We start from the raw sequence: 19,853 nt of genomic DNA, 5'->3' as shown, positions 1-19,853 counted from the left end.
TGACTTATCATAGATCCAGAGGTATCCCTGATCCCCTCCCCACCCAAATCTGGGTTATTTACCCCTCTTGTATTGTACCTGGACATAACCGGAGCATACTTCTTCTCACATAATATTGCTATATTTTTGTTTTGTTTCTACTAAACTCTTAAGTTCCTTGAAGACTGTAGCTTATCTTGTTATTTTATCACCACCATATCTAGCAGGGGGCATGGCATATATTAGGTACTCAATATGAGTTTGATGAATGTATCAGTGATAAACAGCACTATATTTTAAACAACTGTATTAGCTAATTATTAATAACCCTTTAAAGTATCTCCTGACTCTATATCCTGATTCCATCCTTTATTCATTTCCTTGACCATAAAGAAATACTTTCTAATAAAAAATTCTGCAGAAATAAAAGCTAGAGTTGTATATGTATTTCTGAGGCTGAAATTATTAGCAAGTAAGAAAATAAGAAAAAGCTTTATTTCATTTAACCCTAAGCAAATCTCAAGAAAGCATGGGGGGACCTGTGAAAATAAAAAAGGCATTAAAAATAGCATTCGTAATGATTTTTTAAAAATCATTTAAAAATCATATGAACATTTAGGTAACCTCAGACACTTTAGATTCATGACTTGATGTCTTTTAATTTCACCAAAGCAGGAACTAAAGTTCATTTGACATCTAGATAAGGGAATTCTTTCTATATTATAGTCTAGGACTCTATTCAAATCAAACAGGTCACTTAGTCAACTGAGGCCAAATGTAGGCCATCTTCATGATGTCGACATAATCAGAAATTAAGCAGGAGCTACCCTTTTTTAAGAGGAAATCATAGCATTTTAAATAGCTAGTTTGGAAGAACGGGGACATTGAGGACTTCTCTGTAATCACATGCTCCACAAAGATTATTGAGTGTATAGACATTCACGAGGAAACAATGAGGTACCCTTCAATCACTTGTTTGACCTTGTTCAAAGTGCTAACATTCAAAATGAGTCCAAACTGCTTTTAACAGCACTTTATTTTAGAGTGGCTTTTTGACCAGACCTAGTTATTGCCCCACAAATCCATGATTGCAGAGGTCATATAACTACCTCCCCAATTTGTCCAAGAAGCCATCTGCAAGCCTACATAGACAGACAGTCCTAGGAATTCAGCAACATGAGTCTCTGGTCACAAGAAAGTCAAACAGGAAAGAGTGATGTGACACCCCATTTGTGTGTAAACTGGATATTTGAAAGGTTTGCAGTATCCAATCAGCAACTGACAGCAAAAACTTTAAAAGCAAAAAAAAAGTTGTTTACTTTTTAATAATTCTGACTGTCTTGTGCTATTCTGTTTTTTATTTTTTAATATAAAAAGAAACACTCTTTTAGCTCTCTCTTCTTTCATCTACCAAGTATCTTTGGGAGAGAGGATCCACATCTAAACTCTTTGGTTTTAATCATCTGTTGCCCACCAAAGAGTGACAGTTGCTTACTTTTCAAACCTTCTAAGAGTTGCTTTAAGAGCATTAGTCATTTTTTTCATAAAAGCATTACTAAACATTAAGCTTTCACCTGAAACAATTGGGAATATGAAACAAGAGAGACAACCAGAATTGTTCCTAGTTGAGGAAGTTACCCTGAACCCAGTACTGTTGTAGACACAAGGTAATGAAGTCACTCAGTGGCATGAGAGACAGTACAGAGAGGAAAGAAAAAGCCATAACAGAGTCTGATTGTGCTTAAAGATTTTGCAAGTGCTTAAAGTTAAAAAGCCCTCATTATCATTGATGTTACGAAGTAACCTGGTCAGGGCTGGGGCTCATGACCTGGCATTAATACCCCACTCTTCTTATAAACCAATCCCCAACTTAAAAAAAAAAAAACAACTTCTCCGTTTTACTTTTTTTTTCTGTTCAAGGATTCTAGTGATAATAGTTTTTTTTTTAAAAGATTGTATTTATTTATTTATTTGAGAGAGAGAGTTTGTGTTGGGGGATGAGCAGAGGGGAAGGGAAAGGGAGGGGGAAAGAATCTCAAGCACACTGCATGCTGAGCTGAGGCTGGATCCCATGACCTTGAGATCATGACCGGAAGCAAAACCAAGAGTTGGATGCTCAACCTACTGAATCACCCAGGTGCTCCATTCTAGTGATAATAATTTTGATGAATATTTTTCTTCTGTAAAATGTTACAATAAGACAGAGGTTACATTATTACCCAAGTGACATACCTATGTACATCTCTCTGAGGATTTCTGGCTCTTTCTATTCCTTTTTTTTTTTCTTTCTATTTCCTAAGGAATTCTTTCCAGAAAGGGCAGCAGAGATTGGCTGTTCACCAAATGTGTTTACCTTTCCTTCTGAGCCCACAGCTACATTTCTTGATCTTTCTTGCAGTTATGTGTGAAGATGGAAGTTGACTCTTGCCAAAAGAATGTGGTCAAAAGTGATACAAACCATAAAACCCTGTACTTCAAGTGCTGGCCAAAGAAAATCCTTCTATCTAACCTTTCACTCTCTTTCCTATTTTTCTAATCTGATGGCTGCATATCTATGCTCAGGGTAACTTTAGAACACTCGGATGAAAGATAGCAGTCTCCATCACTCTGGGTCCCTGAAAGATTGTCCCTCATCGTGTATAAGAAATAAATGTATATTGTGGTAAACTACTAACATCTCAGGGTCTGTCTGTTATAATAAGTACAGTTTTTCTAAAACAGATGGCATCTAGAAATAGACCAGTAGAAAAAATAACGTTGCAAAGGAAAACATTGTCAATATTTTTGTATGTCTATTTCCTCCTCTCCCCCTCTTTTTAAATTTTAACACCCTTATTTACCTCAATTTGAGGGTCTTTACCCATTATCTTGCCCTTTTCAAGAATTCCAAAGTTCTGCTTAATCTGGCACAAATCCACATAAACAATACGAGAGGGAGCATTGAAATAAATTGCCACTGAGTGCAGTTCCCTCTTCAAACATGGCAGCTTGAATCACTCAAAACAGAAGACAAAAAAGACACTGGGGAATCTATTCTATGTAAGAATTATAGTTATATCCTCTTTTCCTACCTTTTGTTCCAAGAGACAAACCTGTGTTCAGTGTCCCAAAATGAACTACCCATCTGTGATAGCCTATGGTCATTCTATTATAGCCCTGTCCCCAAATGGCCTTTAGATGCAAACTAATTCTCCAGGCTTGTTTTGTCTGTTTCTTTGGTTTGTTATGGTGACTATATCTGAATTTTATCTAGCCATCCTAGTAAATTGCAGTGATTCTGCTTCCTATAAGATAAATGGTTTGCTCTATCAACAATAATGCTCTATTATTATAGAAAAAAACTAAGCCACTACACATCCACAAGCATTCTCTTTGAGCCCAAATAGAAATAAAAATGTGCTAATAATTAAGCAGGACTATAACAAAGAAGAAATTAAAGGAACATTTGCTGAAATACTCCAAGACAATTTTGTATTTAATTTTCTTCACTCAGAGGCAAAGCTCATTATCACCACACATTAGATGTGAATTAGATGATTTATAAGCTTGTCTTGAGTAACCTGCAGTATGAAAGAGCACATGGAAGATGGGAGATCTACAGATAACTAAGAAAAGCTTAATAGGAACTGCAGGTAACAGAGGGTAGGATAAGACACAACAAAGAAGGTATTTGCAAAGAAAGTGGTAAATCTTAAACCTTACTTGCCTGAAAAACATCTTATAGAAATATGGGGGGGGTGGGCTTTGAAGAGAGATAGAGATGGCATGGGTTCAAATTTTGGTTCTGCTTCCTGCTAAATGTGAGTGCTTGGGCAAAATTACTTGACCTGCCCAACCCTCAGTTTCTTAGTCTGTAAAATGGGTATAACAAATCTCTAGTTCACGGTCCTGGTATGAGAATTTACAGACCATGAGAATGGTCTGTAAAGTGACACGTGGTAGGAAGTTTACCATAAACTGTAATTATTAGCATATCTGGAAAAGATTTACTATTGACTTAAAAGTCATATTGTTTTTTTACAATATGAAGTAAAGATAGCAGAGTTTTTCATCTAAAATTTCCTCAGAGATTTCTTTTCCTAATTCATCTACCACACTGGCAGAAATAGCATTGTAAGCTTAACTTGGCTAAGTCTGCTTCATTCATCTGTCAACAAGATTCTGGACTTCAAATTGAGTTGACAATTGCTGAAGGTAGATGGGACAGAACAGGCTGCACAAGAGCGTCGTATTTCACACCTCAGAGGGTTCTATGCTACCAACAATAACATCATATCTCTGTCAGTCAAGCACAATTATACGGCTTGATAGACTGATACAAATAAAAAGCCAGTTAAAACAGGTCTCCTGACTCTTTTCTGTTATAGGACTCATTTGAATCTGCTACCTATGAATATTAGAATAGCATCTCCTTTGAGGACAAAGGACAGAGAAACCACATCCCCTACCGATTCTAAAAAGGGTCCAAAATAGTGCAAAATTTGCTACTTTGAAAACTTGAAGTCACTTTATAAATTTAATCTTACTTTTTGCTTCTTATTGAAACATGAATGTATTTTTAAGACATCCAGAATAGAAGGTACAATTTCATGCCATAAGCAATCAGGTAACACAACGGTCAGGCAAATCATCCTAGCAAACATATTCGTGATATCCGAGCTAGGCGATCAAAGCACTTTCATGGATTCCTCTAGAGCACTGTTTTAATACATGTTACCTTTATGAAAAAGAAAATAGAAAAAAGTACCTGATGTTCATGTAAAAGTAAATTATGTTATCATAAAATTACTCCATTGTAGCCTTTTATAATAGAGACTCCTATGGTAGTGATATCTTTTTTAATCTTTTTTTAAAAGATTTTATTTATTTATTTGACAGAGAGAGAATGAGAGATAGAGAGCACGAGAGGGAAGAGGGTCTGAGGGAGAAGCAGACTCCCCGCCGAGCGGGGAGCCTGACGCGGGACTCGACCCCGGGACTCCAGGACCATGACCCGAGCCGAAGGCAGTCGCTCAACCAACTGAGCCACCCAGGCGCCCCGTGATATCTTTTTGTCAAAATGGGTAACTGAGTTATAAGCTGAATAGATTCTTCCTAAAGGGCAAATTGATATGTGGGATCTAATTCAAGTTGTATTTCAAGCTTTAAATTATAAATGATCTCAATATGCAAGACATAGAAACTGACAGAGGAAAAACACTTTAGCCACACATAATTCTAGTGTAATGTATCCAAGTTCTCCAAAATACATCAAATGAAGATGTAAATGTAAGGTTGCTAAATTAAATTTTATCATTATGCTTTTTTAAAAAATTTTACTTCAGGGTATTATTTCAGAAAGGCAATGAAAAAGGTGACTCTTAGTGGCAAAAGAGATCTGTTACTGTCCCTCAGGTCAATCAATCTTTTATTTGTTTGTTTCATAAGTGCTTGAATGCTGTTTTTTACACTACTGAGCACATTTCACAAGTGAAAGTGAATGACAAGAAAATACACACCAGGACACCACGTTATACTTCATAATCTTTCTGTACATGCGAAACCATGGGACCACAGAAGCTCATGGCTAGAAGGAGCTGGAGGAATTTACTTTTGCCAAGGATTCTGGCACAGGCTCTGTGCCATGGATTGCTCACCAAAAGCAAGACCATGGAACTTCTCAGACTACCTTTGTGCTTTACACTGAATTTACAGGATGGAGGCAAGGGCAACTGCCATTAAATGGCATCATAAGCTTTAATATTTCATCCAACTTCTTATTTATGAAGATAGTTAAATATATTTTTTTAAAAATACAAAATTAGGAAAATAAAATTTCTCTAAAAATAAAATTACAGAAACTTAAGATTTCAGTTCAGGGAAAAGAAATAGAAGGGGAAAATACACATAAAATTAAATGATGCTAAAACTAGGATGAGTATAGTCACTTCAAATTATAATTGTCAATAATTAGATATTATACCTCAATAAATATATCATTGGTAAAGCTATTTAATCATAATAATGCCACTGTTCATTTATTTTTATTCAGATGCAAGAAATATAATGGAAATATTTTATAACTCTAAAGTTAAATTTGATAAAAGGCAAATACTTCTTGAAAATCATATATAAGGGTTTAGAAATTAGAGGCTCAAGAGGATTTCATTATAAGGTATTTCACCCATAAGGGTTCCCATGATATGGGGTCCCAAGTACCATAAGACTCCATTGTATTAGAAAAGATAACATGATCAATATATATTTTCCTCTTTTTCACAATCAATGGTTCTTCATCTTTCCAAATGTGAGTGACTTCAATTATTTTTTAGTCAGTATTATTAAACTCATTTATTAAGTTATTTATTTATTATTAAATTATTAAAATTATTAAATTATAAACTCAATTATTATTAAAACTCATAATTATACCTTATTTCTTGGGTTTGATGCAGTTTGCTAAACATTGTAACTTCTTCAAAACGTTGTCAAGTTGGGACAGTATGAATGCTCATTTTATAGATGAGCCGCTTTATATTTTTTAGACATGTTTTTATTATATATAATTACTTATATCAAGGAATATGATTTGACCATAGCCTGACAAACCTGTGTGACAATGACCAATGTTGTAACACATTCATAATTCATAAAGGATAGAGATAGTGTGGTAAGTGGAAAGGGTTTAAAATCAGACACATCTAAATAATTCCAACTTTGTAAACCCTCTCTAGAGGTGCAACTATTGATAATTAACCTCTATGAGTCTTTTCCTCACTGAGCAATGGGAATGTTAACACTAGGATTTATGTGAGACAAAATGAAAGTACGTGTGTGAAGTGCCTAGAATATTACTTGCCATACAGACATATGTCATTATACTACATTTCACATTATTGGACTTCACAGCTATCGTGGGTTTTTTTTAATTACAAATTAAAGGTTTGTGGCAACCCTGCATCAAGCAAGTCCATAGGAACCACTTTCTAACAGCATTTGCTCACTTTGTGTCTCTGTGTCACATTTTGGTAATTCTCACAATATTTCAAACTTTTTTATTATTATTATATCTGTTATGGATCTGTGATCAGTGATTATGACTCACTGAAATCTTAGATGATGGTTAGCATTTTTAGCAATAAAGTATTTTTTAATTAAGGCAGGTACCTTTTGTTTTGTTTTGTTTTTGGACATAATGCTATTACACACTTAAGACACTACAGTATAATGTAAACATAACTTTTATAAGCATTGCGTTATTCACTTTATTGCAGTAGTCTGGAACCGAACCCACAATATCTCCCAGGTATGCCTGTACTCAGGGCTTAAACATATTAGTTCTATTTTCTTTTTATATAATAAGAAAGGAAAGAACAATTAAATCTTTAGTGGACAACCTGGAATAATAGATGGCCCCAAGAAAGGAGGGTCTGTGTGGCTGCTGAAACTTCTGAAGGGCCAAAGAGGAAATACTAGAACCCGGACTGTCACCATACAGCAAAAGCAAGATTTAACTACCTCTTGGCATGTCTAATACTTACATCCACCAACAAAAGCCTGGAACACTCTATACTGGCTGTAATTCCCAGAGTTTCCTCTGGGTAGTAATGGTTTCCTTCTAGTTTTAAAAACAGAGGCTCACATATGAAGCCAAAGAATAAGGCTCCTAGACCTGGGCCATGCCATCTGCCTAGCATTAAGCAGGAGCTGAAAGTCAGTTACAGAAGCAAAGACACTTCTAACATGATTTATGTTCCACCCTTGAACGTGGCAGGAAGACTGCAAAAGATATTTGGAAGCCAATGCTTCCTTTGAATAAAGTAAACGAGTATATGTTAAGCCCCTCTCCCCAGACCATGCTGGCCTGTCAGATAAGTTGCCAATGTGGAGTCTTTGAACCCTGGAGCAAACTGGCTATTCGGGATGAGAAAATATCTCAAGGCCAATGATCATTGCTACCGTAAACGTACAGTGGACAATGCAAACACTGGGGTCAGACAACAGATATCCAGGATATTATTACTCAAAAACACATCTAGCTCAAAGCTGACAAGATAATCTGTTCCTGTGAGTGCAAAGCAGGCTGGAATGCTGCAGCTCTGACCTACTCAAGGAAAGAAAAAAGAAAGTGCAACTCTCCAAGGGCTCCATCTCATGTTTTTTATGCAGGCAAACTCCAACAGACTTCAAAGGGAGTGTTGCCTAAGGAGGGAGTACCGGACCAAGCCCATGGGGGGTATCATTTCCATGATCATGTTGCCATCTACATTTGGTGGACTGGCAAATGCAAATATTTCAGATACAAGTTTAAACAGATGAAAAAAGAAGTGCAAAATAGCTTGGGGATTTGCTTGCAAGAGAAACCTCAGAATTCCAGGAAAAGATTTAATATCAGGAGCTTCATAAGTTATTCCAAAAGTCCCAGAAGAGTAACTGGCTGTGATAGTATTAAAAATAAAGTTGGTTTTTTTTAAATTGACACATTTTGCACTTCAACATATCCAAAACAGTGTACCAGAAAAATAATTTCGCAACGTTAAATACTCTTCAAAGGTCAGTAACATTTTTCTAATTGAAATATAGACTATATTTTGATGCCTTAACAAAATTTTAACATACGTGATCCCGATTAAGGTACATGAACCCAAATGCAACAAAAATACTTACGGGAGGACCTGTGGGGTGGGGGTGGGGTGGAGAGAATAAGAGAAAGGGGAGATGAATTAGTGAAGATGCAAAATATTAAGATTAAATATAAGATGAAAGCATTGTCATAATCATTAGCAAAATACAAGATGATGAAGTCATCTAGAATTCAATGAATCTTAATCTTTTTTTTCAGTTCATGGACAACTTTGATACCATATCAGAAAAGTGCATTTACATCTATCTGCACACAAAGATTTACATAAAATTTCAGTAAATGTTCAGATTCCCTGAGGCATGTCTATGAATTACTGAGAGGTTCATCTTAAGATGGCCTATGTATACTTAAAAATTTAGATAAAACATGAATCAGGAGGATCTTTGGTTGTTTATGATAGCCCAGTTAGACAGAATTGATATATAACTTTCTTGAGTTTGGTAAAATGGTTCAATGAGAAATGTACCCATTATTTGTTCTAAGAATGTTTTTTCATTCAGTAGCATTATCAATATATAAAAGACTAAACCCTGATATTTATATTTCTTTAAAACTTTGTATTCTCATCAAAACACAGGAAAAGTCTAGAAAATTTCAATATATCCACACTGTATACGCAATTAAAACACAAGTTTTTAGTAGCTAATAAGTTAGGAACTGACTTTTTAATTTTTCTATAAAACTTCACATCAGTTCAAAATTTTTACCTTTTTTCCCCCAATCCTTTGTATTTCTTTTGACAAAGATCAAGTCACTGATTATTTGATTCCACTAATGTTTCATTATTTCTTATTCCTTAAAACACATTTAAACCATCCTCTAATATAAAACTTTGTAAGGTGAAAGGGATACCTATACAAGTATCCAATTATTTAGATTAAATGAGGTTTAAAGATAACTTTTAAGAACACTCTTAAGGGAATTAAGCAAGTATATTGCCCAAATTACTGAATTTTCATAAATTCCTTTTACTTTGACATCTTCCTTTTTTTTTCAAAAAAGGAAATGAGACAAAAAAACAAAAACACAACAAATCAATCTGCTGCTCTTTTTGGTAGGTTAGTATTTCTACTACTTCAACACTTAGAAATTGGTTGTTTTTAACACTGATAAATACTTATTAAAAAATACTGGAGAAGAGCATTTCTTAGCACACTAGAATGAAATCTTAAATTACCTTTTCAAAGTAAAGAAAAAAACTCAAATAAAAAAAATTTTTTTGAAACCAAATATCCAAATGAGTGTGTGCACTTACTGTCTTGCTTGTTTTATAAAGTCTAAGACTCCAAAAATGTAAATGACCACGTGAAGTCTTATCAGGCCATCAGTTCTTCCTTGCAAGGTAAGAGGAAGATACATATAGAGATTTGGCCTGAAAGCCAAAACTCACTGAAGTGGGCATCAGGACAATTGGTCCTGTTTCAAATTCTGCTCATAAAATATTGCGTGGCCTTGGCCGAATTACCTGACCGCTCTGGGGCCTCATTTCCTCAACTACAAAATGAAAATGCTGGATTGATTACTGAGGCTGCTGTCACCACTAAAATTCTAGGGTTATACAAGAGGAATAAAAATTCCAAATTTTGAAATGAATGAGAGTAAAAGCATGACAAAATTGTACCAGTTGGATAAAATAACAATAAAGCTTTCCAAGACATGTGCCCCAGTGTCCCAAAGCAGATGTTTTCATAAAGATCCTGCATTTGCTATCTGTGGAGACAGAAGCATGGGTGTATTGCCACATTGCGTGCAGCTGAGAAACCCTCCACTGTGTGCACAAAGGACGAACTTAACCTGACACAGTAAATAACCCAAAACTGGGTGCCAGTAGTTATCAAACATAACAAATCAACAATATTTTCCAAACTTCTACCTACAGTTTGATGGAAATAAGAAGATTAAAAAAAATTCTAGGTCTAGCAGAGGCGATTTAAACACACAAGCTTACGTGCAACCTCCAGCAAGACAATATAATCATTAATTAGGAGGAACAGATGCAGGAATCTAACCAAAACATTAGTGACGTGGAGCAGCTGAAAGAGAGACTTACCAGATTCTCCCCTTCGGCCTCTCTTACCTCGTTTCCCTGGAGGGCCTAAAATACAAAGAATAATTTTTTGAACATGGTTTAATATTTTGTTTCTTGTTCCAAAACGGCTAGTAAATAATTTCTACGTATTTTATCACTGTTTTTAACTAACAACTTCAAGAAAGGGACCAGATATTTGTAAAGGCCAGCATTATCCTATCAGCATAACTCTTAAGCCTCATTTAATTATAAAACCTACACCAGATGTCTAATCATCTAGCATTACTTAAGAATGCTAAACATTTAGAATTTTTATTCATCCTGCCTGGATAACATTAATAAAGAAAGACTTTAATTGCAAATTGGTGGTGTTGAGATTTCATGTTTCTTAGGAAAATTTTTTTCTAAAGGTTGCAGTATATTAATAATTAAAAGCACCAAGTACAAATGACTATAGTTTCTCTTCAGTCAGGTCCATCGTGATGCCCTTAAAAATATTTAGTTGGCAGTTAATTAAATGTATATATTCATAATGGAAATAATCCTTACAATATTTCTATTTTATTAAATATGAATTTTCATATATTGGAATTTCTCTAATTGAGAACCAGCTGAGTTAAAATCATACTCTTTTAATTGGAAAGTGTTTAGGTACTAACAATAGGTCTCATTTTTCTAAGGAGCTGGCTCATTATTGTCAGTCAGTAAATATTTAATCTTTATGATGATCCCACTTTGAAAGTGGAAGAAAAAAATTTTTTTCCCAGTGAACTGCCTATAAAGACCACCAAGCTAGTATGTATCAGACTTAACACAGGATTCTAGACATTCATAGCTTTCCAGCCATTATTCTCAATTATATAATTTCTGCCCTCATTTCTTTGAGTAGGAATAGTTCCCACTGAATTATGGTTCAGGCAAATAGAAGAGAATAATTAGCCCACAATGAGAATTAAGGTTTTATAACATTTGCTGGAAGAAAGAGGCCAAGGAAAATACAGACCCTCCTGGCTTTAAGAATGAGCTTCTAAGTTGGACTGATGACTTCCAAAGTCTAGAAAGTTCAAGACACAAGCAGCACAGGCCTTAGCAGCCAGCCGGCTCTCAACATGATCCTGAGCTACCAACTTCCACATGGAAACACTATCATGAGAATAGAAATGTCAGTGGGCCAGTTAGTTTCCCCTCAAGCCTTTACACAGCATAAGTGTGGCTATCTGTGTTTTATAAGAGATTAAAAACAATCAAGCAATAAAATTGACTGAAAATGTTAGGAGAATTTTTGAAGCAGAGTCCAAAATTGTTATTCAAAATTTCAGATTTCTCTCTGTATTCTGGAATAAAGATAAATTTCTTTCTCTTTCTTTTCTTTCTTTCTTTCTTTCTTTCTTTCTTTCTTTCTTTCTTTCTTTCTTTCTTTCTTTCTTTCTTTCTTTTTCGAATAAAGAAAAATTTCTTGGATCCTATTCAGGATATTCTTGGCCAAACTAAGAGCAGAAGGAGAATCACATACACAGGTAAGTAAACTCAGTAGGACCCTAATAGGTATGAAAGACATACTTATTTATACACACACACACACACACTCAAACACACATCCACAGAAATATACTGACATATTCTGATATATACAATGTCCTTAAGATTAGGAATCAGATTTTCTTTTCTAAACAAAATCACTTAAAGTAAGAACGAGTTAGCAACAACTATATACTTATGATGTCTGTGGTCTGCATAGTAGGGGATATAGGCTATGTATAAGATGTATATCTGCCCTGAAGAGGCAAAGAAGTTGAAAAGATTCAAATAATACATATGAAAAATGCATTAGTACCATGTTGTAGGCACCATGAGTTTAGGTTCTGATTTGTTCCTTCTACTCAAAACATAAGGTCAATTATAAAAAGAGAAAAAAAGAAAAAGTGTTTAGAATAATTTGTATTCAAAAAAGAAATAGGCATGTCCACAGGCTAGAAATGGACCAGAAATGCAAAGTGGAAAGCAGGGATAAAGCCATGAGCCTGCTGGGCTCCCGTTCTAGACATAGGAATGATGGCCACAAGTACTATTTCTGGAGAATAAATACTCAAGAGTTCTCTAACCAGAGTCAGTGGCTTAGAAATGCTGAAGACAAGCTGAAAAAAATCCGAGGTCTCTGGCTTAAAGGCTGAAGAATACAGATATAATCTCTCAATCAGAAAATGAAGAAAGCATCTGCTGGTTGGATGCCTAACTCTATGATATCTACAACATAAATCTGGGACAGAAGTCCAGAAATGCTAGTTTAGGACCAATCTGGTCTAGAAGGCTGAGGATGTCAGGTAAAGACGAACATAAAAGGGCTAGATAAGAAAGGGTAAGCACAGAGAAGAGAAAGGCATTCATAGTGAGAAAACTACAGCAAAAGAAAGAAAATACCTCCTACTCATAATGGGTACACAAAACAAAAATTCCAAAACATATGAAGAATTCTAAGGCTGAGAAAGGCAGTACTCAACAATAGGATCATGAATTTGTTCCAGGTAAAATTAATTTTTAAAAACCATCAGACTGGGGCGCCTGGGTGGCTCAGTCCATTAAGCGACCAACTCCTGTTTTCAGTTCAGATCATCAGGTCATGATCTCAGGGTCATGGGATTGTGCCCCAAGTCCTGGGCTCCACTCTCAATGCAAATCTGCTTGGGATTCTTTCCCTCTCCCTTTGCCCCTCACCCTGCATGCATGCACACACACACACACTCTCTCTCTCAAATAAACAAATAAATAAAATCTTTAAAAAAAAATCAGACAGGGGCACCTGGGTGGCTCAGTTGTTGGGCATCTGCCTTCGGCTCAGGTCATGATCTCAGGGTCCTGGGATCGAGCCCCGTGTCGGGCTCCCTGTTTGGCGGGAAGCCTGCTTCTCCCTCTCCCACTCCCCCTGCTTGTGTTCCCTCTCTCGCTGTCTCTCTCTGTGTCAAAATATAGATAAAATCTTTAAAAAAAAATCAGACAAAAGTTGGTATGTTAATTATACTTTAAGAGATAAATGAAGAAGTAATATCCATTAAAGAGCAAGGATTTTAAAGATAAATAAGAAAAAAATGTATTTGAAAGAACCCTTTAGAAACCTTAAAGATGATAGAAAGAAAAATAGTCATTGAAATTAAAAAAAAAAGAACAAACCATTCAAATGCTAGCCTGGATATGGTTGAAGACAGAAATGATGTAGAAGATGCAGAATGCAGCCCAGAGACAAATCCAATATTGATTATCTATCTATCTATCAGCTATCATCTGTTACCTATTCTGCTCTGAATGTTTGTGTGCTCCCCAGGTTCATATATTGATGAATTCTAACTCCCAAAAATGATGGTATTAGGAGGTGGGGCCTTTGGGAGACAATTAATTCATGATGCTGGGGCCCTCACGAGTGTGATTATTACCTTATAAAAGAGACCCCACAGAGACCCCTAGCCCTTTCCACTCTGTAAGGATAGAGTGAGAAGACACCAGCTATGAACAAGGAAGAGGGCTCTCACCAGAAGGTGACCATGCTATCACCTTCATTTTAGACTTCTCAGCCTCCAGAACTGTAAGAAATACATTTATGCTATTTATAAACCACCCAGTCTCTTGTATTTTGTTAGAGCAGCCCAAATGGACTAAGACATAGACGTATCTATTTAGATATCTATTTACCTATCCGCCAACCTGTTTATTTATGTCAAGAAGCAAAATTTTACTTATATCAATAAGAGAACCCAAAAGAAATGAGAAGCCCTTGTTTAAGAGATAATAGATGAGAATTTTCCAGAATATAGGAGTCCTGAGGTTGAACTTATACCCCAAGTGGCAATAAAAAAAAAATAAAGAAATGAAATCACACTTAAACTTAATAATGTTCAAGAATAATGAGAAAATGTTAATAACTACCAGAGGGAAAATTACAGTGGAAGGTACTTAGAAAGTAAGGAAAGATGTCAGAAGAGCTTAGTCCTGATTTTTATAATAAATTTCAGAAATCTCTAATTATTATTTGTTTATTGGAATTAGTTTCTCATTTTCCCCTGAAGAATGTTCCTTTTAAACAGTAGAATTTATCAATAAAAATAAATCACATTAATGTTTAAAACTAGTTTGAAATAAACTATAAAAATAATTTAAAAGATATTAAATTATGAAAAAGTGATTGAAAAAAACAATGATATCTTTTGAAGAAATCAAGAAACAAAGAATATTTCTGAACATGTCGTCTTAAATATTTAGTCAGAGGCTTAAAGAAATAAACCAGCGGTGCTTGGGTTGGCTCAGTCAGTTGAGTGTCCGACTCTTGATTTCAGCTCAGGTCATGATCTCAGAGTCCCGAGATCAAGCCCCACACTGGGCTCTGCACTTAGCAGGAAGTCTGCTTGAGGATTCCCTCTCACCCTCTTCCCTCTGCCCCTCTCCCCATTTGTGTCACACTCTCTCCTTCTCTCTCTCTAAAATAAATAAATAAACCTTAAGAATATATATACCAAATGCTGTGGGAAATACATCTGTTATATTGAGAATTGAGACAGAATAGAATCTAAGTAAATGGAAAAGATATTTGGCAAAACATACCTATTGAAAGTCAAAGGTTTTACAAAGAATTTCATAATATGTGAGAGAAAAAATGAAGCTAAACTAAGTTATGATAAAGTGAGAATCTAAACTCTATGGGATTTACAAAGAAAATACTAGATTTGAGAAGAGTATGTTACAGTTACTATAAGAAACAAGACTGGAGTGAGCATTATACTAGGTTGAGTGAACTAATAAATTATATAAACTCTCAGAAAGACATAGATACAGATCTTGCTTAAAAGACAATAAATAGAAATTTTGAAAAAGTCTACTGTACAAATGTATGGTGATTAACATAACATAATAAAATAAAATTTAAAAAAGTCTACTGTGCAGGTAAGACAATTTGATATTGCTTGCGAATTTAAGGATAAAAATAATTCTTAAAAATGATTGGATGGGGTGAATTTAACAATAGACAGCTGGCAGATCACTAGAGTGAGAAAATGAAAAATCAGAAAAGACAAATGATAGATGTTTCCCAGACAAAACTGATGTTAATAATAGTGGAGAAAGATAGTGACCATTTCCATTCCAAACTGAGAGATGAAGTGTTGGCCAGGCATGAGCTCTAGGAACAAATAGAGAAGCTAAAACCTTACTCTTATTCACCGAATTTGGCCAGATGCTTAAAGCAGAAATTCTCGGTGAATTCTATCAGCAGAAAGCCATGAGTCTGCAAAATAAACTGGTTCAAGAATATGAATGGGGGGCGCCTGGGTGGCTCAGCCAGTTAAGCGGCTGCCTTCAGCTCAGGTCATGATCCCAGGGTCCTGGGATCGAGTCCCGCATCGGGCTCCCTGCTCAGCAGGGAGCCTGCTTCTCCCTCTCCCTCTGTCTGCCTCTCTGCCTACTTGTTCTCTCTCTCTCTCTGTCAAATAAATAAATCTTTAAAAAAAAAAAAAGAATATGAATGGGAAGCTATCAACAACAGAGGAAGTGAAAATTTACAAGCAGAGAATTTCATGAAATGAAGAATGAGTTATGGAAAACAGAGGGAAGATATAAAACTAGATTGCTCTTTATAATAAGAAAATTCATGACAATCAGTACTGTTTGTGTTTCAGAGTTGTTTCTTGAAAGACAATGCAAACGGTCAGCCTGAGATAAACATTAATAAAAATTAGCCATGATGGTAATGCTTTAAAGACCTGCGTCAACAAACCCAACTTGAGACAGATCCGGGTCCTCAAATCACATCAAAGCAAGGTGTCTTAAGCCAAGCCAATTCTTTTGGCCCCAAACTAATATTGCTGGAGCACTCTACTCCTTAACTAATGGCATACCCACCTGTCACAAGGCTCTTTTCTAAGGTGAAATATGTGCCAAGAAGTAAATATATGCTTATATATGGGCCTTCCCATGGTCTTGGGGATGGGTGGTTATGGAATATGTCTGGAATACCCTTATCGAGTTTATCAGATAAATTACCAAAACCTGTCAATTATACTCCTATTACTTCTCCACTCCTACTAGTATGTCATGGCTGAGCTTAAACATAACTTTTCTGGGTACTCAGAGATTTTTTACTAGGATTTTACTTGTCTTTTTTTTATTTTATTTTATTATGTTATGTTAATCACCATACATTACACATCATTAGTTTTTGATGTAGTGTTCCATGATTCATTGTTTGTGCATAACACCCAGTGCTCCACGCAGAACGTGCCCTCTTTAATACCCATCACCAGGCTAACCCATCCCCCACCCCCTCCCCTCTAGAACCCTCAGTTTGTTTCTCAGAGTCCATAGTCTCTCATGGTTTGTCTCCCCCTCCGATTTCCCCACCTTCATTTTTCCCTTCCTACTATCTTCTTTTTTTTAACATATAATGTATTATTTGTTTCAGAGGTACAGGTCTGTGATTCAACAGTCTTACACAAATCACAGCACTCACCATAACACATACCCTCCCCAAAGTCCATCACCCAGCCACCCCATCCCTCCCACCCCCCACCACTCCGGCAACCCTTAGTTTGTTTCCTGAGATTAAGAATTCCTCATATCAGTGAGATCGTATGATACATGTCTTTCTCTGATTGACTTATTTCGCTTAGCATAATACCCTCTAGTTCCAACCATGTCATTGCAAATAGCAAGATTTCGGGGTTTTTTGATGGCTGCATAATGTTCCATTGTATATATATACCACATCTTCATTTACCACTTATAAACATTTACAGTTAAACAGAAAGTGTTTGAGAAAAATTTCAGAACTCATAATGGGCTGGGGGTTTTGTTTTGTTTCCTTTTTACCTCTTGCTTTCAACATACATTTCTGGCTGTCTCTGTTTTGGGGGGAAAAGAAATAATGTGGATAGGGCATCTGGGTGGCTCAGTTGGTTGAGCATCTGCCTTCAGCTCAGGTTATGATCCCAAGGTCCTGGGATTGAGTCCCACATTGGACTCCCTATTCAGCGGGGAGTCTGCTTCTCCCGCTCCCTCTGCTCCTTCCCAGGCTTGTGATGTCTCATGCGCTCTCTCTCTCTCTCTCAAACAAATAAATAAAATCTTAAAAAAAAAAAAAAGAAAGAATGTGGATAGAAACAAAGGGAAGAAATCAAATCAAAATGGATTAAAGACTTAAACATAAGAACTGAAACTGTAAATCTCCTAGAAGAAAACAGTGAAAGGCTCCTTGACATTGGTCCTGGCGATGATTTTTTGGTTATGACACCAAAAGCACAAGAAACAAAAGCAAAAAATAAATAAGTGGGATTAAACTAAACTAAAAGTTTTTGCACAGCAAAGGAAATGATCAACAAAATAAAAACTCAGTCTATGGAATGGGAGAAAATATTAGCAAACCATATATCTGGTAAGGGGTTAATACCTCAAAAATATAAGGAATTCCTACAATTCAATAGCAAAACAAGAAATCATCCAATTTAAAAATGGGCAAAGAACCTACATAGATATTTCTCCAAAGATGACCTACAAATAGCCAAAAGGTATATGAAAAAGTTTTCAACATAACTGACCATCAGAGGAATGCAAATCAAAACCAGAATGAGATATCACCTAACACTTTGTGCACTGTTGGTGGGAATGTAAATTGATGCGGCCACTATGGAAAACAGTATGGGGATTCCTCAGAAAATTAAAGCTGAAACTAACCTACGATCCAACAATCCCGCTTCTGGGTATTTATCCAAAGGAATTGAAATCAGGACCTCAAAAAGAAATATCTGTACTCCTATGTTTATTGCAGCACTATTCACAATAACAAAGATATGGAAACAACCTAAATGTACATCAACAGCCTAATGGTTAAAGCAAATGTGACATATATATGCAATGGCATATTATTCAGCCTTAAAAAAGAAAAAACAATCCTGCCTTTTGCAATAATATGGATAGACCTGGAGGGCATTATGTTCAGTGAAATAAGCCAGATGCAGAAAGACAAATACTGTATGATCTCATTTATATGTAGAATCTAAAATGGTAAAACTCACAGAAACAGAGAGTACAATAGTTAATTGCCAGGGCCTGAGAGGAGAAGGAAATGGGAACATGATGGTCAAAGGGTCCAAAGTTACTGTTATGGAAGATAAGTTCTGCAGATCTACCATACAGCACAGTGCCTATAGCTAACAACAGGGTACTGTATATGTAAAATTTCCTAAGAGGGTAGGTCTTATGTCAAGCATTCTTACCACAAAATAGTACTAATAGAGAATGGAAAGAAACTTTGGGAGATACTGGATATGGCTATGGTCTTGATCATGGTGATGGTCTCACAAATGTATATTTATCCTGAAATTCATTGAGTTGATAGATTAAAAATGCAGTTTTTTACACATCAATTATATTTCAGGGAAGTTGATTTTTAAAAAAGGAACAAAGGAAAGCCTCATGCCCTGAGTGATCATGTTTAGATGTATTGTCCTAAAAACCTGAGAATAGGGAAAAATGTGCTATCTTATTATGAGAATGACCTAATGGTCACTACTGACATGGATCATTTGAGAACTAGTTCCTGACTGAATTTCCATGAAAAAGGTAATGAACATATATAATGGCACAAACTAGGAGTTCAATAAATATTAGCTCCATTTTCTGCATTATTTATATTATCTTGTTATATTTAGTCAAAAGTAATAATGTATTTGAGTATTTCATAAGAAAAGTTGAGTATGTGAATAAGATTGTGAGAAATTAATGTTACCTTCCAATTAAAATATTCAAAGGGGCAAGTTAGTATAAAGAAAGAACATGGAGGGCACCTGGCTGGCTCAGTTGGTTTAGCATCTGCCTTCAGTTCAGGTCATGATCCCAGGGACCTGGGATCGAGTCCCATGTCAGGCTCCCTGCTCAGCGGGGAGCCTGCTTCTCCCTCTGCCTGCCGATCCCCCTGCTGTGTGCTCTCTCTCTCAAATAAATAAAATCTTTAAAAAAAATAAAGAACATGGAATGCAAAGTTAAAAGACTTACAGGTTCTCACTACTGTGTAAATTGAGCTAACTTCCAATTAACCTCGATTTTAGTCTACTAAAAGATCTGGTAAATAATACTAACTCTACCCCATTTATATGATTGTTGTGAGGATGAAAACCATAAAGTGCTATATACATATGTTAAGTGACTGTTTCCTTTATTTCTCATAAATTCATTGAGGCTTATAAACTA

General features: G+C 35.7%; 1 protein-coding gene across 1 annotated transcript in view; it reads right to left on the bottom strand.

Annotated features, from left to right (window-relative positions):
• COL25A1 (collagen type XXV alpha 1 chain) overlaps positions 1-19,853 on the bottom strand; it is a 452,975-nt gene that overhangs the window by 197,572 nt on the left and 235,550 nt on the right. The window contains exons 3-4 of the mRNA XM_028121315.2: positions 10,653-10,697; positions 8,626-8,633 (exon numbers count right to left, since the gene is read on the bottom strand). Coding sequence (XP_027977116.2) covers positions 8,626-8,633; positions 10,653-10,697 — 53 coding nt within the window. The remainder of the gene's footprint in view (positions 1-8,625; positions 8,634-10,652; positions 10,698-19,853) is intronic.

Source organism: Eumetopias jubatus, unplaced genomic scaffold (genome assembly GCF_037043125.1).
Source record: "Eumetopias jubatus isolate StellerSeaLion01/CBP00866 unplaced genomic scaffold, mEumJub1_p1.0 scaffold_2, whole genome shotgun sequence".
Classification (NCBI taxonomy): domain Eukaryota; kingdom Metazoa; phylum Chordata; class Mammalia; order Carnivora; family Otariidae; genus Eumetopias; species Eumetopias jubatus.
The sequence above is the reverse complement of the archived record's forward strand: the minus strand, read 5'-3'. Positions and strand labels throughout refer to the sequence as shown.